The sequence below is a fragment of the Mycteria americana genome, chromosome 1 (assembly GCF_035582795.1).
Source record: "Mycteria americana isolate JAX WOST 10 ecotype Jacksonville Zoo and Gardens chromosome 1, USCA_MyAme_1.0, whole genome shotgun sequence".
In the NCBI taxonomy this organism is placed as follows: Eukaryota; Metazoa; Chordata; class Aves; order Ciconiiformes; family Ciconiidae; genus Mycteria; species Mycteria americana.
In genome coordinates this window covers 197127903-197152244 of record NC_134365.1, presented here as the reverse complement: position 1 = coordinate 197152244, position 24342 = coordinate 197127903, and the positions used below count along the sequence as shown (strand labels likewise).

The following is a 24342-nucleotide window of genomic DNA, read 5'->3' as shown; positions in this document are numbered from 1 at the left end:
CTCTAATTAACTCCCTCTGCTGAGGTACAGGGTGTTCAGCACAATCAGGTACCTCAATATGAGAATGCAATGAGATTTGGACACCAAGTAGTTGTCTTAACATTTGAAAGTCTCAGACATAACATTAATACCACTGCAAAGACTTTTATCAGTGCCAACTGATGCTGAAAAGTCACATCCATGTTGTACGGCTCAGCTATATGATAAAACCAAGAGATTCAGGTCCTCCTTTGAGTGTCCTCTCCAGGTATCTGGTTGCTGCTTATCATCATGATAACTTCTATTTACTGCTGGTTGCCCTTTCTCCTCATCTTTCTGATCTTCCACTCCAAAGTCACTTAAAACTAACTCTCTGCCATTCATTTCTCTGACATTTTTGCTGTCCGCTGTCCCACATGTCCACTCAGTTAATACAACCTTACCTGATGCTAGTTTGTTTCCTTTTTTTGCCATCTTCCTTTTAAATTCCTAAACCAGGATTTTAAATCCTCAACCAGGATTTTAAATCCCTCCTAACCCCCCAAAATCTCTCCCTATCTTCAAATATCACTTCAAAACCACTTTTCTTCTTAGCTTGCAATTGATTTGTACAATGCAGCACTTTGTGATGACACTAATAAAACAATAGCTTGCATCCCACATCTCATCTTGAGGCACTTTAAATGGTTATAAAAACTGATGCGAAAGTTATATATAGGGATCACTTCATTCCTGGGTGAAATGCAGCTGCATTAGGATGAAATGTGGCAGCTGCATAAAAGAACGCTGCAGCAGTTTATGACAAGAAACAAGGAGAATACTTTATCCAGCTGAAACTACTAACGGGATTTATGAGATAGATAAAATTCAAATAATATATATATATAGGGAGCTGACAAGGACACCAGGCTCGCCTCCGTTTAGTCTTAGGAAAAATACTCTGGTATTGCTAATGGGCAGAAGTGATTAAGAGCTCGGTTCCCTTCACATCCTCCCTCTTCCCCATTAGGATTTATATTCCTTTTCTTGCCTTCTGACAGCCCCCATGAGTCTTGGCTCAGCACAGACTCGGAGGACAGAGTACCACCCACCCATTCCCCAGTACCATGCTGCCCTTCCCACCTATTTGGCCTGCCATTCAAAAGCTGAGCACCGCTGACTGGAGAATTAACAGGACTGTGATACATGAGCACCGTATGTCCACTGAAAAATGTGTTTGGATAAAGGTACGGAAAATGTGAGTCTTTAAGGGCTATAATACAAAATATATTGTATTTTTAATGTGGAAGGAACATTATCAACTAGGTAGAGAAGGGATGACAATCCCATCCCTTGGGATCTATTCCAAAACTTCTGGTGACTCATAGAGTCACTATGGGACAAATTTTGAAAACAGACTCATTTTATGAGTTTCTGCTTTCGGGTTTCCAAGTTAAGAGATCTGGGCAGCATCCATGCTTCTATGAAGCACGGACCAAAGAGTGGCCTAAAGATGAAAATAGCTTCTGAGCTCCTATTTAGAAAGGAAATGTTGAATCCAGATGATGTTTAGAAAACCTTCAAGTGTGTGCTCACTTGCCACCCAGATTTGCTATAAAGCCATTTCTACAATGTACCATTAATACTTCCATAACTAATAGATATTAATAATAAGTAGTCATTGAAACATTGCACCTACATGAACCATTCAATGTTGTATATTCATGTTACATAATCATGTTATGTATCTTCTTTTGGATCACTATTTCTGAAGACTGAAAGACCAAGTGAGTAGCCCACAGGCTGCAAAGCAGCTTTGCAGAAAGGGACCTGGGGGTCTGGTGGACACCAACTTGAACATGAGCCAGCAATGTGCCCTTCCGGCAAAGAAGGCAGGCAGCATCCTGGGTTGCTTTAGAAGGAGTGTTGCCAGTAGGTCAAGGGAAGTAATCCTTCCCCTCTTCTCAGCACTGGTGTGGCCACATCTGGTGTGCGGGGTCCTGTTCTGGGCCCCCCAGTAAAAGGAAGACACAGATTTACTGGAGTGAGTCCAGCGCAGGGCTACAAAGATGATTAAGGGATTGGAGCATTTGACAGATGAGGAGAGGCTGAGAGAGCTGGGACTGTTCAGCCTGGGAAGAGAAGTCTCGTGGGAATCTCATCTATGTGTATAAATATCTGAAAGGAGGGTGCAATGAGGGCAGAGCCAGCATCTTCTCAGTGGTGCCCAGTGACAGGCAATGAGCATACACTGAAACACAGGAGGCTCTGGCTGAACATCAGGAAACACTTTTTTACTGTGAGGGTGACCGAGCACTGGTACGTGTTGCTCAGGGAGGTGGTGGAGGCTTTGTCCTTGGACATACTCAAAAGCCATCTGGACATGGTCCTAGGCAGCTGGCTGTAGGTTGTCTTGCTTGAGCAGGGAGCTTGGACAAGATGACCTCCAGACGTGCTTCAACCATTCTGTGATTCTGTGACTGTTTCAGGAAATGTGTAAAAATAACCCTAAACTGACCCAACAGTGAGAAGGAGAAAATCTCCACCAGCAATATCATACTTCTCCTAGTGGAGAATTTCAGATGAAGACTTGCTGTAAGCTCCTCTACACCCCTTTTCCTCTTGAGGAAGACTAGAACCATTGATTTTAGGGCCCAGAAAGTCACAGGAAGGGTAAGCATAACACCAGTGAGAGGTGTAGCTAATAGGAAGTATATATGTATCAATTCCAACTGTACCACTACTGGAAACTTGCCATAACTTTATACTTAGAATTATAAGTGTTATTATCTTTGTACCTGGACTAACTCTTTGATTAGATTGCTAATACTTTAATTACAGGAGCAGTAAATTCTTCGATCTGTGCACAAGGCATGTTTCTTCACTGCACATAAATTGCACAAGGTATTTTGTCTGGTACTCTGCCCTTGAGATCTGGTTTGAATTTGGATGCAGCAGATGGACCCCACTACATGCAGCTTGCAGCTACCCTCCGTCCTTGCAAGGTTTTGAAAAATGTCATCTCTTGCAAGGCTAGGGGAGCTTTGCAGACAGCTTGAATTCAAGCAGCGTACAAGATGCACAAGGTCTCTGGAGTGGCCTGACATTCAGAGGGGTCCCAAGAGGATGTAGTGCTGGTCTCAGCATTAGTTTCAGCTCTCATGTGTACTCGTACCTCCAATTAAAGACAGAGATTTAACGTCTCTGGAAGTCAGGGTTTTCAAGCTCACTGTCTTAAACCGGAGGTCAAGTTTCAAACTTCAACGCCTCGCTTAGTTTTTCCACAATACCCAACGTGGTTTGCATATGTGCGGTACTGAAGTTAATTGGTCAGACAGTAATTGGAGCTCGTCAGATGAAAGGCACTATGGAATGCAGAAGAATGCTTCATGTTATAATTTGAGTGAAAATGTAAACAATGCTCCAAAAGATAGTTTTCATCATAAACTCTCTCTGAATTATGCAGATAAGTAGAACAAAACATAATTCCTTATCAACGTATTAATTATTCTTTGATTATACCCTTCATGTGCAGTAGATGTTCAAATTACATTGTGGGCAATCAGATACACATCAGAGAATCTCTACCCATCCGAGGTGGTCTTCATGCTGTGAATGTATATTAAACACTGAACATTAATATGAAACTAACTCCTCTTGGAGATAATACTTTGATGTATTAATAAAAAAGACTTCTCAGCTCTTGTTTGTCATAAATTAAGATTAAAACACTTTCTTTTGGAGTTCTGTGTGTGATGAGTAATTTGTAGTGCAAGAAACATTGTAAGATACAGCACACACAGAAGAGCTCAACTACTCGAGACAGAGGTCTGAACCCGTGGCTTGTGCACAGTGAATGTAATGCAACCTGCTGAGCTCCCACCTGGGGTTACCAGCACTATCTGCCGTTAGCAGCTGATTAACTCTACACGCAGATCTGCCTTTAGATCCCACTGCTTCCTTATTAGCTCTTTCCACGAAAGGGCCTATTGGGAAAGATGTCCTGTGTATTTCTTCTGAAAAAACTAAACCCCAAACAGCAGAATGTCAGTTGTTCACAGAGTTTGGAAGAAGTTGTCGTCTACACACAATCCAGGAACAGGAGGGCTGATATTATCCTGGAAGCACAGGCAAGAGCTGTTCCTACACACCCAGATGACTTTTTCTGATTCACAACCATATCATAATTATTATCATTGAAGTATATCAACATTATTAACATTTCATCATGCCTCAAGACTGTAGTGAAAAATCATTTATAAAATGAAGGTTAACATAATTCATGGATATCTACTTTTTTATTATTATTATTTCTGAGAGGATTAAACATCAAAGACCCATATCTGTTTAACACTTTTCTCCAGCTGCTATTTACTACAAGGATATTACTAATGAGAGCTGCCAGGATGTCTTCTTAAGACTGTATGAAGAAATGAAAAATCAGTAAATTAATACTAAGCACAGATATTATTTTCTTCGTCTGGATATTCTCAACTTGGTCCATCTTCCTTTTTGGAGTTAGAGTGATCCTATGTCAGTGCCAGGTGTGATGCCATAAATTGGCTCTGCCATGAGCAGGCGTTGGACCAGACGACCTCCGTTGTTTGACGGTTCTTCTATTTTTTAAAATTATTTCAGTGATAGAAGAAATAGCACATGCTTATGTAGAGATGTTATTGTGAACTAAATTTTACCCTTTGCTTTGACTGTGCAGTGCTGTAAAAACAGTGGAGTCACACTAGTGTGTGTTCCAGTGTGATCTAATCCAGAGCCACTAATTACATGGCTGTATGCTGATCTTTATAGAGTCATGAGAAAAATCAAGAGAGGAAAGGAAAGAATTACTTGCTCACTATAAAAAAATAAAATCTTTCCTCACTCTGTCTTCACAAAGGCACCCATTTTTTGAAAGTGCCTTCCAAACACTTCTCTCCAACACAAAAACAGTACTAAATGTGGGAAAGTCGAATTAAAGGTTCTTTTTTACAGTAGCAGTGGAGCTACTGTTCAGACAGCTGTTCAGACAGTTTCCATCACCCATCACATGATGGAAATCTTGTTTAATTTTACTGACTAGATACAGATAACTTTCCATATCAAAGCGCTGAACTCAAAGGCAAGAATTTTAAGGATATTTAAATTTCCTAAGTGGTAGGGTGCAGATCTTCGAAGACGTTTGAAGTGTTTAACTCTCATTTGCCTTCCCAAGCATCTTTGATTCTGATGCACCCGATCCTGCCTTCTACTACCAGGTGGCTGCAGACATGAGCCATTAGGATTGCAGCACGTGGATATTCTACACACTTTGGCACCTACACCTAAACGCACTTTGAAAACACAGGGGAAAGATTACAGAGCAAACAGTTTTACCAATGAACTGAAATGTTTTGGATATCTAATCTAAAATACATCCAGGACTTTTCTTCACACAAATCATCGTTTTCTTTTGTTCCCTTTGCAATGAAAGCTGCAGTACATACAGCTACAGAGCAACATACAGAACTCACGCTAAAGCAATTCCTACATGATAGCTGTATATAAACATTTATTCGTTCATACTGGAGGGAGGAAGGAACAGACAACTTGGCTATGTTGGTATAGTTATTATTTTTAGCATTTTGGCTGAAGTCCCTAGTTTCCTTTCCATACATTTTTTCATAGAAGGCCGTAGGGGTTTTATGTGCTCCTTCAAGTAGAGAACAGACTTTTAATGTAGTGAAAATGCAGGTTTTCCATTCTGTAGCTCACCTAGGTCTGTTTCCAGCTATTAAAACCATTGTACAAAATAACTGTTCCCTATAATACAAAATTCTGCTATGACAGAAATAACACTGGGTATCCGTAGTACTGACACTTCTATTTCCTTATCCTTGTTACACCACAGAGCAAATGGAAGCCAGATTCATAGGAACCCTGTAATTACTCGACAATAATCATTGCCAGCAATAAAGCAGAATTAGCAAAGAACTAATTAGCGCACCACCCAGGACTAACAACACTGTACACTTTTTTCCTGTTATTTTTAGCTACAAGCAGGAAAGACATAAATTGCTGTTTTATCAAATAGCATGAAAGAGCTTAGGTAAGTTAGATGTTTGCATTTATCACTCTATAAAGCTGGAGTCTGCCCTTCAGCTATGTGGCATATATTACCCTGGAAGAAGACAACAGGAAGGCTGCAGACCTACCAGTGCCTGCTCCCTGCCGGTATAGGAAACTGGGTCTCTGGGGTAGACGGCGGGAGACGCCAAAGCTACCGAAGCACAAACCTACTATTTTCATGTCAATGTCTCTAGCGGGATAACAGAGCCAACAGAAGGGTTGGCTCTGCAAATGTCAGTGAAATACAGACCCTGGCACTTTTTAACTTGCTGGCTGAATTTCAGCTATTTCGTAATCTTCTAATAGTTGATGGGAAATCAGCTGGACGGTTTTAGTTGCCATCTCACAGGCAGAGTCCCTTTGCTCTGATTGCTGGAGAGCACGTTCCCACTGATCTGAATCAGTACTTGCCTGACTGTGGGCAAAGATGGTTTGGTCACTAGACAGTGCTACCAGCTAGATATTTGGAAAGTAAATGACTAATTCCTTGCTCAGCCAGACTTTTGGTGGGAAATGAGACATGTCACTTAACACTTACACTTCAGTTAAAAAAGGGAAAAAATATTCTTCCTTCCTTAGGAAGGAAGATTGTGAGACTCGATATGCTAAAGTGTGTACTATGCTAAAAAATATGCTCCAAGTACATGAGGACCACATAGCTACCTTGCATGAGGTGGTCCTCTTTCCTTTGCGACTTCAACAATCAGGTGGCCTGGATATCAAACAGGAGCGCTTTTTTGGTGCTGTTAAGGATTTGGTCCAGCCCTCAGCTGATCTCTAGACTTATTGATTTCACAGGAGCATCTGGCCATAGACAGACACAAGACACTTGCCCTTCCAGCAAATATTTCCCACTTGGAGTTACGAATTGTCCTAAGCCATGATCTGATTCCTGATCATTTAGAGAGCATTCACGAGGAGATCAATGACGATAGCTCCATGCTATAGTTTGAGGTCAGTTTAGTCCAAGAGAGAGGCTAGTGAAGTAAAAATAAACACATAAAGATCATGGATTTTTATAAAAACTGAGAAGAGTGTTGAAGTGCATACTTGAAATATTTCCTCTGAACTCTGCAGCGCTGCTGGCACACCGCTGGTTTAGCACTTGGTGCTTGTTCAACGTGTGCTACGTGGATGCACCAAGGTCTGCGTACGTGCATTTGCCAAGCAGAATGACAGAAGTAATGTGACTATTTCTGAAAAATGAAGTGTTTATGGCTTGCTCAGTTTCAGAATATGTTTCATAATCTTCAGTACTCACAGGGTGTCACTCATGGGCTTGCAACATATTCCCTCTGAACAGAAGCTGCTTTGTGCTCACCACTGAAGAAGCATGTGCTGTGCGAGTGCCATACTGTATTTTGGCAGTAGCTGTTAGAAGTAAATTTACAGAGGATTAAGGAGATGGAAGGCAGCGTGCCTTGTACTGTAATTCTGCAGAGCATTAAAATACCCTGTTTAAAGAAGGGATGAGAGATGGCTGCTATTCAAAATCTTGGGGCCTGAGGTTCAATTTGTTGGGCAAAATTTCCGCTTGGTCTTTGGGAAAATAAGTCCCTAAACAACAGCAGCTTCCCTTGCCCAGAAGGAGTGCGTGAGGACACCTCCCTCCTTCGGACGTCACCTCCAGCGTGAGGTGGGAGCTGTCCCCAGGGGCACAGGGCCACCCGGACCCGTGCCAGCTGGAATCTTCCTGCTGGCGGCTGTGCCGCCTCCGGGATCAGCTCGGGGCCCTTCCCCATCTCCAGATGTGCTCCATGAAGAGCAGGATCCAGGGGCTTCTCTGGCTTTATGTCCTCTCAGGACCAGGAGAATGAATGTATGTGCTGAGGACATGAGCCATTTTTGGCTGTCCGGTGCTACAGTAGTGGGATATACAGATAAACACAAAGATTGAAAATTGGTTGTGTACGCTTTGAAGAAAAAGGCAAAGTACTTTATTTTCCAAGTCTAGCCTTTTTCTAGACTTGACCTTGGTCTGCACTTTTAAGAATCTGACTTTTTTTGATGGTTTATTTCACTTTCAGATTTTGGCAGGGTCTAGCCTCAGATATGCCAGAAGTATGATGAGATAAGTTGTTCTCCAGACAGAAACAGAAGCAGAAAGCAGGCGGTTGCCTACAAAAGATGGTCTCTCCTACGGATTTCACTGTAAAAATGCCTGGCTCAGTTTTCAAAAGGAGAAGCCTAAATCTGACAATGAAATCTCAGCAAAATGGAAGTTAAAGATCTTAAATAACCATCTTAGGAGCCCACATGTTGCTCTCAAACCCCTGGTTAAAACTGAACACATGATAAAGGTATTTTGATTTAGGAGATGGGCTGTATTTTGCAGTATTTTTTTTACACCGTAACGGTAGTTAGAAATTCAGCACCCATGGCAGCCTGTGGCTGCTGTATTATGCTCTGAAAACTCAGTACTAAGTAATCACACTCATGTACTGAAAATTATAGTTCTTTATTTTCTGGTAGAGCATCATCTTTAAAGACAAACAATAACCCAAACAAACCAGCCTGGACTCTGTTGGTTTACCTGCACTGGAGAATGTGCACGGAAGGCAACACTGCCAAAAGGTGAAAATTACAGCTGTGATGCTCCATTGGCTGATGCTGATTTTGGGAACAGAGCTGGGGTTTTCATTAATCTTTCTGCAACTCCAAGACAAAGCCAATTTTTAAAAGTAGCCTCAAAACTGAGTCTACAAAGCTATATGTTTAATGCATTTCAAAGCATTTCCTTCATTCCTTGTTTACTGATCTGGCCTTTCCTCATCAGGGGTAGAAAAACATACTGAATGTTTATCACCTGCAAGCTCAAATCCCCCTGGAAAGAACTTTTTCAGGAAAATGTTATTGTGGTGAGGACTTTCAGGGAGTGCTGGAGTTTTAAAGTTTCTCATGATGTTTTGCATTTTTCTTCTAAATGAACGGGAAAAAACTCATCTGGCTCTCATTTGAATTCTCAGTAGACTTTAGAAAGGAAATTCCAACCAGAAGTGTATTCCTACACCTAAAATCTATGTGGGAATGATGCTGTATGCTAGTCTCAAACCAACAGCAGCCAGGAGAACTGGAGCTAAGGCTGGATCAGCAGCAGACCCGCTTGTTCCACACAACGGTAAGGGTCTCGGGATGGTTTTATAAAACAGGCTTCAATAGGACACATCAGAAGCTTAGCATTAACCATATGTTTAAGTATCTAGTTGACTTGTCTACACAGCTGCCATTTTGTTATCCATGTAGAATATTTATTTATACACATGGGGATTTCTAGATATAAAGGGTGGGAATCATCTCACCTATCTGCAACTGCATTGGAACTATTCATCCCACGTGCTCCTGAAGGCTATGGAGAGAAAGAGGGACATCCATGAAAATATTCATCTCATCTTAAAGTTAACGTCTAAAAGAGGTAAAGTGGCTTGTGCCCAGAAAATGCTCATTCTTCTCTAGGGACCATACAGAGAATTTGGAAGGAACAGGCATATAACGCTAGACATATTTCCATGAAATGAATATGAATGATGATGGAATATGATGAAATAAATTTTTCTTTGAGGCATCTCCTGTTAATGTACTGAGTGACTTAAGGTCCATAATTTCACCTATTTGCACTTGATTTTCTCCATTTGCAGTGATGGTGTAAATGATCTGTATCCGTGTTTGCAAAGGGATTTGAGATTTATGTAGGAACATTCCCGTATAGGTGCTCAGTGTTTACCACAAAGAGCACAGATTTCCCACACAAAGCACGTCACTGAATTAGAGTTACTTGACCTCAGGATCCACTAATCTCAAACACAAGCAAGGAAGTAAGTACTTGAGTTGTTCACCCCATCTGAGTCATATTCATCCGTTCACCTGCTGGTTTCCATAGGATATACGTATATCTTACCTACCAGAACTAAGCTGCACTTATCGAGATTTCCCCTGCAGTTGATACTATACATTCTTGGTATTCTTTAAATATCTTAAGCTTATAAATAACTCCAAGTACTTCTAATTTTTAGAATTTGTCACAAAAATGCTTTTCTTTCCCTAAAAATGTGGGCTGTCTCTGGACAAAGATGTTAGGTCAAAGCACAGGGCCAGCATAGCTAGTTCTAAGTTGAAGTCAGGTGGAGGGCAGGTCTTCCCAGACCTCTCGGGGAGGTAAGCATCTCCACTTCCCAGTGCCCTAAGAGCACTGTTCCTAGCTCTCCTTAGACATATCAAGTTAACTGGTTGCTCAGTGCACAATGGAGACTAATGTGCGAATGTGATGCTGGCAATGCCTCACCAGAGGGTTCTTATAATTGATGTGAAGACAATATAACTGATTTGTAGATACATAACTCTGCACCTTGCTCACTGTATCCGTTTCCTACAACTGTTGTTGATTGCCTTCTTCCCTGCGCTTTTCTTCTCTTTCAGTTTAGAAACTTTGGGAAGAAACTTCTAATAGCAATTGGTTTGCGCCATGCCTATTTGGCATGCTGCACCGCACTGTTACACAAATAAACAGGGAACACGATGTAACACCACAGCAGCAGATTTAACTAAGATCCAATTGTACTTGATGCCTTCTGGATGTGGGAAGAATGTTCCCTTAAATGAAAAGTCTTCGACAGAAAAACAAGTTCACCCTTCACAAGTATGTACCATAACATAGGACAATATACCATCTTTGACTTATTACTTCATCGGTAAGAAATTCGCCTAGCAATGGCATTTCTCCTCCAACAGGCAGATGTGTGCTCTATTATATTGTTCCTTCTGCACAGATCTGAATTTGGGGTATCCTCTAGAGCTAGTATAAAGCCACTGTTTGCTAGGAAGTGGTAACCTGTCCTGTATCACCTCTCAAATAAATTACCTTTGGCTGAACCACCAGTGTTAGGATGGGGAGAGGCTACTGGCTCTTGATTTTAAGCAGCTAAAACAAATAGTTCATATTTCCAGGTGCAATTTATTAATTTAACTGTCTCAATTTATTAATTTAACTGTCTCATTTTTACTGTGTTCATCACAGCAGAAACTCAGTGATAGCCTGAGTAACTGCTTTGACTTGGAATACACAGTCACCTAAAATATTAACGATGAGTTCTTTTCTCAGAAGACTTAAGGACAAAAACATTTCCAACACCAGGGCCTCCGAAGAGGAAATACCTCAGGGAGAATATTGTTATTAGGTGACACTGAGCAAATACTTAAGCAGGAGTGATTGAAGCAGACTGTGTACCCTAAGGATTTAATGAGCAGCTTGGAGGAGTTGATGGCCTGAGGCATAGCCTCAGGTCATTAAATCTCAAATGGTTATTAATCCCCAGGAAATGCTTTCTGTCAAGGTCATTAATGCTATTATACAGTGGAAACTGAGGGCGTATCGAGAAATTAGCATGTAGTCTGTTTGCAGGAGAAATGCTCTCAGTAGGCACAGGCAGGTCATTGCCAGGAGGGTGCTGCAGTGTCCAGGAGCCACCCGGCTTGCCTGAACTTCCATGTCACTCTCTGCCCCATTTCTAAGCTAAATCGCTCTTTTGCAGAGTGTCAATACAGGAACTTTATCACGCATTGAGCAGTTAAATTAGCAGCTCAGTGTAACTCCAAGCAATAACATTAGCTGAAGTCCCTCCTGCTGAGTAGAGATATCTTAGCATATGTTTTTAGGTCGGAGTCCTGCCCGGCTATTGCCTCTTTTTAGAATAAAAGTAGGAAATCTGATTCAATTGATGTACATACTGGTGACCATAGCATTTGACTGAAGGGTGAAACTGTACCGGTGTTAGGATCGTTACCCTTTTCTGAGAGTTTTCTTGGATAAAGGTCTCTCTCCACCTCACTGAGTTCAAGCAGAAATACCTGGAACCAGAACAAATATATCCACTGGGGACTGCGGGGCTGACACCAAGAGCCTGACCAGCAGGCAGGGAAGGGCAGTACGTGGTGAGATCCCAGTGTGGGGCTTTCCTCTTGGACCCCTTCTCTGCACTGGGCGTCTCATGAATGAAGCCTCAGCTTCACAGTCACTGCTATTACCTTCCCAGCAAGTATGGAAAACGCTGGTGCACCGATCCCACGACTTTTTATAAATATGGTCTAGAGTGAGGCAGTTATTTGTTTTGTGCATTTTAGGTAGCTAACAGTCAGGATTGGATGTCAGACTTAGTGATTTTTTTTTCCAGATTCTGCTGCTGGTTTATGAATTGGGCAAATAAAATCCTGTCATTCTGTTGAATTACCTTCGTGCATCAGCTTTTCCTACATTAAAAGGGCTATAACCATACCTACCACAACAGATATTTTGAACTTTGAATTATACCTATTTACAAGGGACCTGGAGATCCTCGGTTTCAAAACTATTATTTTATAATGATCAGTGCTTCATTTTTAAGGCAATGCAACAGACTGCAATCACCTAAATCTGTTCCTTCTGCTATAAAGTAAGCAGGGAAAACAGAAAATTGTTACATAGTAGGATCATTTTCATTACATCCCTGAGGATGATTTAGCACCCCAATTATGCAGCTGTCCAAATTAAGAGAAGAAATCTTTCTTTATCAAAGATCCTGAAGAGATTTAGAAAGCAACAGTATATTATACTCAGTAAAAAGAAAGAACAAAAGGACATCATGATCTATTTAATTCTTCTGACAATGTCTGCATTAAATGATCAATGCTTAGACATGCATTGCCATTTACTGTTTGATTAAGTGCCCTAACATTTACAGGCATCAGCCAGTGAATCCTTACAAAATGGAATTTATGCAAATGTTATTTCAATTACATGTCTCTACATAGGTGTCAGGAACACACCCATCTATGGAGAACCAGAGGGCAATTTCACCGTTATTCTTTAGTCTGATTGGTTTCCTGACAGATATTCGTTCAATGAAATTGTTAAATTATTGGAGTAAAGTACTTCAACAACTATGTGAAGGAAAAGAACACCTTTGTGTAACGTGACCACATAGTTTTTGCATGTATTTGGGTCCTTGATTTCGTGAAGCATATAATATATATGTTTACGCACTGATACTGTAAAAAATGAAATTACACTCTTAAAATGTAATAAATGAAGTTATGCTTTTAAAATATAAATATAGCTGAATATTTCTAGAATGAAGCTTTCACTAATTTATGTTAGACATCATTCCAAATACCTGAAGAAGAACTGCATACATGTCACAGTACAGAAAATTTTATTTGGCAGTACTGGCTTAGACATGGATGTGAAGCCATAAATCAGACAAAATAAGTATTTGGACACTAAATTATTTTTGGACTTGGAAAATTCCACTAATGCTATATTTTTATAGCAGTTTGTTCCTGTAACCTAGATTGCAATCAAGAGATACATTTCAAGTCATCTTCTTCTGAAGAAAAGATTAATTTAAACTTCTGCTTCAAGGGATCCAACTGTGAAGTTTAGTGCTATCTTGAATAAGATTGCTTTCCTGATCAGGATTTTCAACAGATTTGTGTCATCAAAATCACTGCACCTAAGCATGTCTAATATTTATTTCCTTGCTTGCTTTGCTGGATTGTGCCATAAGGCACGCATCGTACTATTTACGTAAGAAATAGATTTGAAAAAAAACCACACGTCCTTGATCTCTCCTGTATTTTCAACAAAACAGACAATTCCTTACTGCTGGACTCCTTTTCTCTTTCTTTTATTTTCATAAGTATAGCTCTTCTTTCTGAGTCTCCAACGGTTTTTTTATTGTCTTGGTTTCCATACCTATCCCAATAATGCTCAGGATACTTCAGTGAAGCTCTGTCAAATTTCATTCCTCCATTTTCTCTGGTCACTGGGTTTAGGAAAATGTTGAACTTTACTGTCTATGAAGGCAGTCACATTTCCTTCAGTGGATCTTACGCAAGCATAGAGTAAGGAATAAATTGATAATACCACCATCTGACTCATGTACTTTGGATTGATAATAACTGTAGCCACATCCTGTAAAATCACCAGTTAAAAAAAGAAGAAAAAAAAAAAGACTTGGCTTTTTCTCCTCTCAAGAATGACCATGCTCATTTTTGTCTTAAAAAGACTTCGTCTAAGAAGTTGAAATTAACCATAGAAAATAAGACCAAGTGGAGAGTGAAAGCTCATCTAATCCACTCTCTGCCGAAACTTGCAGGACTAATATTTACTCTTCCTTAGAGGAATCCTGGATTCAGGACAACTCCGAAAAATATATACTCTGAGATACACCTGACCAAACAGGTTGCTTTGCTCTCAGACCAGCTAGGTGGCAAATTTACTACTCTATGCCGAAGTAGATGTTTTGATGATACAGTTCCAGCTCTGTTCTCAGATGGAGATGTTAACTCGAGCAGTGTTCAGCCACTGCGGCTGGAATGCGCTGCTTGCTTTTCCAGCCCTTGCATTTAACTGCCCCTGGATTGCCACACCTGTAGCTATTCAGCAGAAACTCAGTAAACTTCTCATCTTTTCCTGCAAACAGTATCTTAAATTCCTGCTGTGCTGGCATCCCAGCATCATTTACATCCCTGCGTACAGAAATGGTGGCATTTCATACAATGCAGCTTTCCACGGTTTGTAAGGGGTGCTGGATGATAACCTCGGCTGCAGTGCCCAGATTAGTTAACCCTCACTTCTGATGAATACTAAAAAGCAGGTGTCTCCAAACTATCACAGATTTGTTGGGATGAGAGGTCTGCACAACTGTGAGTTTCAGAAGGCAGCAGAGAGGATTCCAGGACAGCAAAAATACCAGTGAGTGAAAAGCTAAGAATACACTTTGGGTGAAACATGGAAGAGAAAATCGCCAATTCCTCAAATAACATTGTTTATTTAACAGTATCCTGTTGGAAGGAACTACGTAACTGCAGTGACTATGAGTAACTCATGTCATGATAATGTGATGGATTATCATGAAAGTCTACTCTTAAGAGAACGATATTTGTGTCAGGCAAATACTGCTCTTCTAAACAGCCCGTGGTTATCCCGTACAGGGCACAATGAACAAGAAATGTGTCTGACCGGCCAGGAATATGTTCTTTCAAATAAAGAAAATCCCCAAATTATAATCTTAGTGATAAATACCTCTCCAAAACAGTATTTCACAGTGAACATTTTTGCTAAACACCAGATGCTCTCACTACTACTAAATAACCTGAAGAGTATTAGGATGAGTGAATATACCAGAATTTAGCCCTAAAAACTTTTGTATACAAAGCCTTATGAACAGTTCACAGATAACGATGACTATTTTTCTCTGCTTCTGCGAAGAAAAATGCTCAGTCAAATATATACTTACTTATATATAACTGTTCAAAAAGATTGACAGGATTTGAAGAACCAAATCTCTCTATGTATAACCAAGTGTCTACATTTAGCTGGTGTCTCTGCAATGCTCAGCACATGTAAAGTAGTAAAGAGGCATTAATTAGTATTAATTTGCTGTCATATTGTTGTTTTTCCTCAGTCTCAGAGCCTGAGCAGTAACACTCCCCAATGACCTCCTAAAGCATCAATGCAGAGATCGCACACCTCCTCACCGCCTGCTTTTATCTATTTCCTTTCCTTTAAAATATTTTGAGGCTGAGGTAATAGCATGCTGAAAAGATGAAATTTACTCTCTCTTCCAATGCAGACAGGTTTTGAAGCAATGCAGTAGGCCTATCCCAAAAAAAGTTTGTTATATTTCAATTTGCACCCATTGAGTGTGTGTTACTGAAGGCAACTCCTGTAGCACTAAACTGAGGCATATCTGCTTCCCAGCTTAATACCTGTTGACTCAGTTCTATGCTTCAGTTTATAGTCTGTCTTAGTAGCTCACCCTATGTGCAATGAACAGAATCCAACTAGATTTTGCAGGGAATTGCATGAAAAAATCCCCAAATGTCCTCGACTGTTGTATTCCATTTTTTATGATAAGGAAGTTGTCATTGTGGTCAGAAAGGAGAGAAATACAGATGCAAAAAGAACCATTTAAAAAGGTAGTCTTAGGAAAAGCTGTTATTCAAGTGTCTGTCAGGGGGATCAGATTGCTCTGCGCCATTAATTTTTAATCACATCTGGCGACTGGCCTCAAAAGTCTCCCAGATTTTATGATGCCTTGAAATGAAAAGGGCAAAACATTCTCCTCCATCATTTTGGAAGACATCAGGGCATTAGCATCTGTAGTAGTGTAAAGACCCTTCCAAAGCAGCCTTTAAGAGCTGTGCGCTAACGGAGCTGCTCAAAGTACGGCAGTCAATCGTGAGACCAGTAACACCAGCTCATTCTTACCACAATGGTAGCATATCCCTAAGGCTTTCAGGAGATGAAAAAATGAGAAAGAACAGCATCACAAATGAGTCCCCAGGAATGTTAAGATGGAAGATTATCCTTAACTGAAATATAATACATAGCTTTACTGTGGGTTTTTACCTTGGAATTACCTAGGAATTTATTTCATATTTATTTCATCCATCACTATACAAAATTTGTAAGATATTTAGATCCCTTCTGCCAGCCCCTCCAAAAATAATTTTCTGCTGGAAATACCTGTCATAGCCACCAGGAATTAAAAGCACACAGTACTGGGCATCTACCTTGACTCCAAGCTGTGATATATGTAGTTTGTTGTTGCGTACATCAGAGGTGCATGCTTTCACAGTACTTGCAGGGACTTCTTGCTAGGGACAATTTCCTTCAATAAAAAGCACAACTGGGTATATTTAGAAACAATTTTAGTTTCTGACCTTATGTTTCTCCTAAAAATTGTAACTCCTAACCATAGTCAGAATCTTTTTCTAAAAAGTAGTCTCCAGACTGCCAAATCTTACTTTCAAGAATTATTTTTCTAATATCATTGCTGCCTCCCGTCTCTGCCACTGTTTTCTCAGGTATGTGAATTTGACCATCTACACTACAAAAGCTTCCAGGAGCTCACTACAGTAAGCTTACAGTCATCTCTTCCTTGGTCCACTTTGGACATTTGCACTAAAATGCGTAAGTAGAGAGAGTAAATAATTCATCTGCAATGAGCACGTGCTACGTTGAGACTACCAAGTCTCTTCCCCTCTTTAATAATTTCCTAAAGATGATATGTTGATTCAAATAGGAAAATGTATACCTGCAATCAAACATAAAAGATGTCCTGAAAGAATTATCGACTGGCCCACTATAAAGACAAGAGGGCTAAGGGGAAGACACATCAGAAATATTCAAATTTGGGCTCATATTGAATATGCCCCTAATCTGAAGATATTTTGATTCAAGGTAGGTACTGGTTCATGCCATCCCATTTAAAAATCTCCTTCTGTCCTTAGGTTATGGGAAACTCTCTCCCTAAAGTGTTTTGTGACTGCAGGTGAAAACATACTTGGTGCTTTACCTGTTAAATTCCCCACTCACCCATATTTCTTTCTGGATGAACACTCTGCCGCTTGGAAACCCCTCACATCCCTACCCACACCCAGAGAAGTTACATTTTCAAAAGCAAAGTTTAACTTCTGTCAAGTTTCTGAAGGAATAACAATAGCATTGCTTTTTTAATACGGTGCTCCTTTATTCAGGATTATTTTTCTGCCAGTCTAGGAGATGAGCACTGAAGGGCTTTCAGATTAATGCTCAGGGCCTTCAGGTTAGATGTTTTTCCAGGAGTGCTCTGCTCCCTGAGGGCATCCCTTGAGATAAGGATACTGCTCTGACAGCCCAAGATGGTGCTTTGCATTTTCTCCCTGAGGAGACCTGCTATCACCCCAGATGGACTCTGCAGTGATATCCAACAGTGTGAAAACACACTAGAAGTCTCATTTGATAAATAGCAAATATGAGTATATTTTTATTACTGTTCTCATGCAGAAACTGTACGTCCTGCTGTGGAAATAGCAGAGTACGCTCTCCCTGAGATTAACATTTTGGGTCAAGGTTTTCAAGCAGAGATTTCTCTCCTGAAGTGTATGTGTACACAAGTCCTACTCGGTCCAGGAGCTGGTGCACATGAATTGGCATGAACTGACAACTGAGAATTGTTTTGTACATGGATTAAGAGAGAGTTCCCCTCCCCAGTACAGTCTAATTCAGAACAGTCTTTGTAGACTAGACACATCATACATTGGGGTTAAAAACTTCAGAGTGATGGCGCATTTTAGGAAACTAAAGCAATGTGAGGTTAGGTTCCTGCTCTGAACAGCTTCTCCCCGCTGAGTACTGGGGGAACTGGGGAGACCCACCTCGCCAGGCTGAAGCCAGTCTCTGGCCACTACTCTCCTAACTCCCACTTGCAGAAGTGGTGACAGCGTGAGAAGATCCTAAGCCAAGTGGATGCTCTGAAGGTCTATCCAAGTATATTATGGTGGATCACCACAGACAGAAACAGAGAAATGATTATGCAGATTCAGATTGATAAAAAAATACTTGAACAGCTTTAGGAGGAAGCTGCCTGAGGCCTGAAAGCAAAGGATAAATTCTAAATTATAAACACTTTGGTGGGTTCCACATGCTAAATATTTTTGGCACTGTAATTTATTCAGTTTCTGTGACTTTTACTGAACAATTTGTGTCAATCTGATTTTCAAGAGGAAAATTAGTTTTGAAGAGTAGCCAGTAGCATCTCTGGGTGTGTTTCTTGAACTGCTAGTAGCTGAATTGCCCTTGGATAGTTCAAGACAAGCTCCAAATCAATGGAAAAAACTCCTGCCCATTCATAGTTAATATTTTTTTTTTTAATATTCTGAAGAATAAACCATATGTGTGAGCCATGATATTTTTATAACTGTGGATGGGGAGGCACAGAAGGAGGTAGAAGGCTAAACACAGCATTCATGAACTTCTAAAACTCTCCTTGACTGTACATATATTTTAATACAGTTTGAGATGTTATATGCAAGTTTATTTCTCTTTTAAATGTTATTTAATAGAAGGTACATAGTTAATAATACTTTTAAAGGTAGCAAAGTAGGAGATGACCAAAATAACTGTCACTTTATAGGTGCAATGTACTGATATAACTTTAGCCATCTATAAGCTGTATAGTTCTTTACTATGCTTGATAAGCTCAGACCAACTTCATCACTGGCTATCCATCTGCTGGGCTGGAATACATTAGGGATGAGCTGGTAGGGTGAGTCCCATATTTTTCTTATGATGAGTTGCTCAACATTTTTTCACTATAATAATTTAAAAGATTTTATGGCAAACCTAAATATGTGTTCCTTTTATGTCTGTCTCCACAACACAACTCATGGAGCTTCACCTACTAATTTCCTCATAATGCTTTTAACTTCTGCTTGCATTACAGTATATTTGTACTATTGCTTCCTAAAGAAATAATATTCATACCACCTGTCTCTCTGGGACACCCCCCTGCACCCCAATATAATTTCAGAATCTATTGGCCACTTTCAGTCAAAGCTGACAGGGGGAGCCAGGTCTCAAAGACAGTATATTTTAGAAAAGCTGGCGTTGGGTAGAGAAAAGCATACAAATTAGTATTCCCGTAAGGGAAAGGCATTTGTGGGATGACCCACTATCCATGCTGAGAAGCAGCAGACAGTTGGCTAAAGAGTACACAGTACTCTGCATCAGTGTACCACTTTCCTGACAAATATCTAAGGGATGGGAGAGAGATCTGGGGAGTGGCATGGAAGAGGGGAAGTAAGGACTTGGCTTCAGCGAGCTGGGGGGAAGGAATCCAAATCCGTAGGAAAATGGGCTGCTCAAACTATGCCAGTGCTCAGAAAGCAATTCATTTAGCTCAATTTTACAATATTCTCTAAGATGGGAATAAAGGTCAACCACTACTCATCACTGGCCAACGGGCTGCTCCAACTTTTGGCAGCTCCAGAATGACTCATACAAGGAACATATCACTGCTGCATTCTTCGCCAGTGTTGCAGGAGTGACTGCATAATGTCCTCACAGCATAATGCCCTCACATTGTCCTCACAGCCCCATCCCTCCCACTGCTTCCTTCTTCAGAAACTCCAAGAGAAGAAGATGCTGAGGGGCTGTGGCACTGAGTAGGAGCTCTGCAGCCCACCTCTGCCCTGAGCTATGTACTTGCCTACGTCCACAAAAAAGCTCCTAAAAGAGTCATTTGCAAGAAAGGACCCTGGAGCACTGTATTTCCCAGTGCTACAGATCTACTAAGCTCTGGCACAAATGTCCCTAGAAGAGACAACCAAAAATGAGGAAATAATCATGCCCATAGAAAACCAACAAGCAGCCAGCCATCCCCTAAATATGCATCAAGTCCGACATCACTGGAGACTCATCCTCTGTTCCACAAACCATGTCACAACCAAAGGCTGTACAAAGCCCCCTTTCTACCAATACCAGCCAAAAACATGTAAGGCATCTACCAGAACAAAGCTTTTACTCAGCATTTTTCGTGGTGCAAAGGGAGAAATTTGCACAAGTGTTACTATTATTTATATTTCATTACAAACCTCAGCCAAAATCAGAACCTTATAACAGTCAGTGCTGCTCAAACGTTCAATGACAAACGAGCTGGTGCCTTACAGAGTTTACAGTCCTCACAGACAGGCAGAAAAGGAAAGGATAAGAAACAAAAGCATGGAGACTTACGGATGGTCATCCTACGAAGGGAGGAATTTAGCTCCTCTGAGTTAAATGTAGAAGATGTGAGCTCAACCCACCCAGACCGAGTAGAGCCCAGCACCTCCTCTCTCTGGGGTGAGTGCTCTAATTCTTGGGTTATTATGCAAGAGGAAGATCAGTCACAGACATCTTCAAATGAGTAAATGGATCCCAAGTGCATGGAGGTGCCAGCATTTATTTCGTATTGTTCTTCTATATTCCCAATGGAAGAGGTATTTACTTGAATGAGGCAGACTGAATCATCCTTGGGTGGGTGGATGGATGGAGAGAGGGAACGGATCTCCCTCCGCAGGTCTTCAGTATGCAACTGCTGCTCTCCTTAGACTATACAAGGAATTTAAGCAGCTATGACAAATGGACTGGACCATCTGCTTAACTCCAGGTACCAAAAAGCTTGAATTAAATGGACTGGTTCTCCAGAAGACACATGGCCTCTCTAGCAAATGCCAGTGTTTCTTGATTTCTCAGACAAATACCATGGTATTGCTAATTATAGTGGGCCTGCCTTTCATCTGGAATAAATTAGTGTTGTTGCTGCCAAAGACTGGCCCAGAAAATCCATGTAAAACTGCAGGATCCTTGCAAGAAAATGAAGCTCTGTGTTAGGTGGAGCTTTGTTGCTAGGAAGGCCTGTTGTTGAATGTTTTAATCCAAGAGATTAAAAACATGATTTCACATTATGGTCTCTGACTTAGCATGGTTAACAGCCTTCAAAACCACAACCTAGTAACAGTACCTTTGTCCCTGCTTGCCATCAATGGCACACTTTTTTTTTTTCAAAGTTATTCACAGAAATAAAACAGGATAAAACCAGAAACCAAGTGATTTTTCAAAGGTAGAACATAATTTAATCTTTAAGACAGAGAACAGAAGAGCGTGGGTTTTCTCTGACTGTGGACTTCTTGTAAGTTCACTGAAGATAAATATTTAGATAACAACCAATGGGATATTTAATTGTCAGGAACTATTATATTTAAAGAAAGTGCTAGAGATTTTCAGACTTGTTTTCCTGTGTGTGTTGACAACCCATTCCCATCATTTACACTCTGTATGACATATAAATACAATCACTGCTATAATTTGTAAATTGTTAATATTAGGACTGTAGGGATGGCTATGCTTTCAGTTCTACATAAAAAAGACAGCTTTTATATCAACATCTGGCTGAACTTCCATTATTTTCCCATCCATTATTTGTACTCCTCCTCCTTCTCCTTGGCCTCCCTATTTTTTTCTTGTTGCTCCCCTGCCTGCTTTGATCCAGGAAGCTTCACATCCTGCCTGCTTTTGGCTCCTGTGATACTCATAAACCATGAAACAAATAAACATGGGGGAAAGGACAAATCCAAAAGCAGGAGGATATTTGGTAAATCTAACTACGCGGATCTCTCCAGCTGTGCACGTAATCAGGCAATGGCACCATTTGAACCGAGACATGGTATCCTGCCTACCCTTTCCATCCTCTCCCCTGCTTGGTTTGTGTGAAAATGAAAGGTCTTCAGGTCAGGACCACGACTTCTCATAAATGTGACCAGCACTCACAGGAACAGGACTGGCGATGGGACAATTGGTTTGTTAACCACTACTGTCCGAAGTCAGGAACTAACCCTTAGACCTGACAAACCCACAGTGGGTAGAACAAGAGTAAAAGATTCTTGAGTTTCAGGAGCTACTCTCAGTACTATTTCAGATTTACTCTTATTTGAGGCTAAGTTTTCCATATCTCAGCTTATCTAAGTGTAAAATAAATTCTATAATAATACATAGTTCAAAGAGATCCTGCGAAGTATTACCACTTGGAATTTGAAATCTCTGGAGGAAAACCGCCATGCAGTATCTAATAACTGGAACTGCATGGACAGAGTCTCCAGTTGGTTACCAGTGAAGCTACAGATAAGATACTAGGTTAACAGATACAGCAAAAGAACTTCAATAAGAAATGCATGTATCAGTAGATAAAGTATTTAATGGCTTTATCAGCATGCATTTGTCAAACTTTGTTGTGTTTGTGTACAGCCACAGAAACACCTCCAAAAGGATCAAAGGAATGTTATTTCTCATATCAGAAAAATAATTTTACTCAGAAAATAAGAAAATGAAACCACTTCTCACAAAGAAAAATGAACTTGTAAGATGATGCAGCTCTGAAACAAATTACATATATTCTACTAATCAATAAAATACAGTTGCCAAGGCAACACTGACATCAGAAAGTGAATTACAGAGGTCCGTCTTACATAAACACACACACATACCAATATGTTATGTGAACTTTTGCAATCTAGCAGTGACTTCAAGGAAAAATATGTTTTTACAAAAGAACACATATTTTCCCAGGCTTGATAGATTCTTGTGTAAGAGCTTTTATGAGATTTTAGACAAGTTGTATTTTGTTTGGTAGTCTTTGTTCTTGTTCTTTTCTTACTGGAAACAAAGAAGTGTTGGGAAAAAATTGCTTTCAATGAAAATTAATTCTCGCTATTAAAGTGACTTAAAACAGTGACAACTGGATGGGGGAAGAAACTCTACCAGAGCATTTGAATATTGATCCTGAACATAGTTAAGACCAAAAAGTTTGAATCTGTAGATCCTATTTATATTATATTATGCAGATCTCAAGGGACAAATTCTGAGTACCCAGACTGTAAATAAGAAAGGACTTTTTTGCACAGTACTTACAATTCTCATTATATGTGTCTTTAACCTGAAGGTTCAGTTCTGCCGCCTTATTCAACAACTATTATAATCCCAGTGAGCTGAGTGGAACGAATCGCAGAGCGGGATGCTACTGAGCATGACTATATGTGATACCAGCCAGCCCCTTCTAATCTCTAATTTTGTATTTAATTTGAACAGTTCATTAAATTATTTCATAGCTCACTACCAGAGCCTCTCAGTACAAATGTAGGTTGCTGGTACAGGCTGCTTCTTTCGCTGTAGCTAAATAAAGCCCAGGTTTCCCAGCAATGTTCACAACTCCTTGCCCCTTTTTGCAAAAACCATGGACAATACCCGCTGGTCATAGGATACCGCCTCATGGCTCCCTAAATTACTGCTCACGTTTCACCCATCTGCATGCTCAGCCACCTGGAGCTGGCAGATATTTTCCTAACTTGGATGCCATAGCAACCAGGGCTGAGGAATTAAGGCAGAACTATAGTTGCCTATTGAATTCACTCTGGAAGCTCGGGTGGGCAATGTAAATGTAATATAAATAAATAATATGAAGCATGAGGGTGTTTGACTGCAGCCTTAAAGGTCTGCCAGCATGCTCATTATCAGTACCAGGCATTCAAGACTCTATTTTCTGAAAGACGACTTTCAAACAATTTTTTAAAATGCACTGGTTTAGCCTGTTCAGCACCTACATTCATTGAAAAACTCCAGTGGAGATATCCCACTGAGATCTGGGTCAGCTTCCTAATTTTCAGTTTAGTTAAAACTTGAAGTTAACTCATTATGCAGCTGTCTGAAATGTTCTTGTAACTACAAACTCATGGTGTTTTTACAAAGAACTGAGAATATGGGAAGGTATTTTCGGGTATGTATAAGCAATTACAGTCCAAACAAAATAGTGTCTTCATTCCTCATTGGGTTAAGTGATGAAAAGACTGACTATTATGTGTGATTACCTCTTCTATTAATTCGGATATATAAATTAGACATGTTCCTACAGGCCTATGGAGATTTAATGCACTATGTAAGCGCTAAATATTAAC

General features: G+C 40.3%; 1 protein-coding gene across 5 annotated transcripts in view; it reads right to left on the bottom strand.

Moving 5' to 3' along the window:
• STARD13 (StAR related lipid transfer domain containing 13) overlaps positions 1-24342 on the bottom strand; it is a 147246-nt gene that overhangs the window by 46801 nt on the left and 76103 nt on the right. Inside the window, exon 1 of one of the 5 annotated variants that reach the window (XM_075490776.1) lies at positions 20591-20752. The exons of the other annotated variants lie outside the window; for them this stretch is intronic. Within the exon in view, the coding sequence (XP_075346891.1) occupies positions 20591-20600 (10 nt within the window). The 5' untranslated portion in view covers positions 20601-20752. Of the gene's footprint in view, positions 1-20590; positions 20753-24342 lie in introns of those variants that run through there. 5 annotated transcript variants of the gene reach the window in all.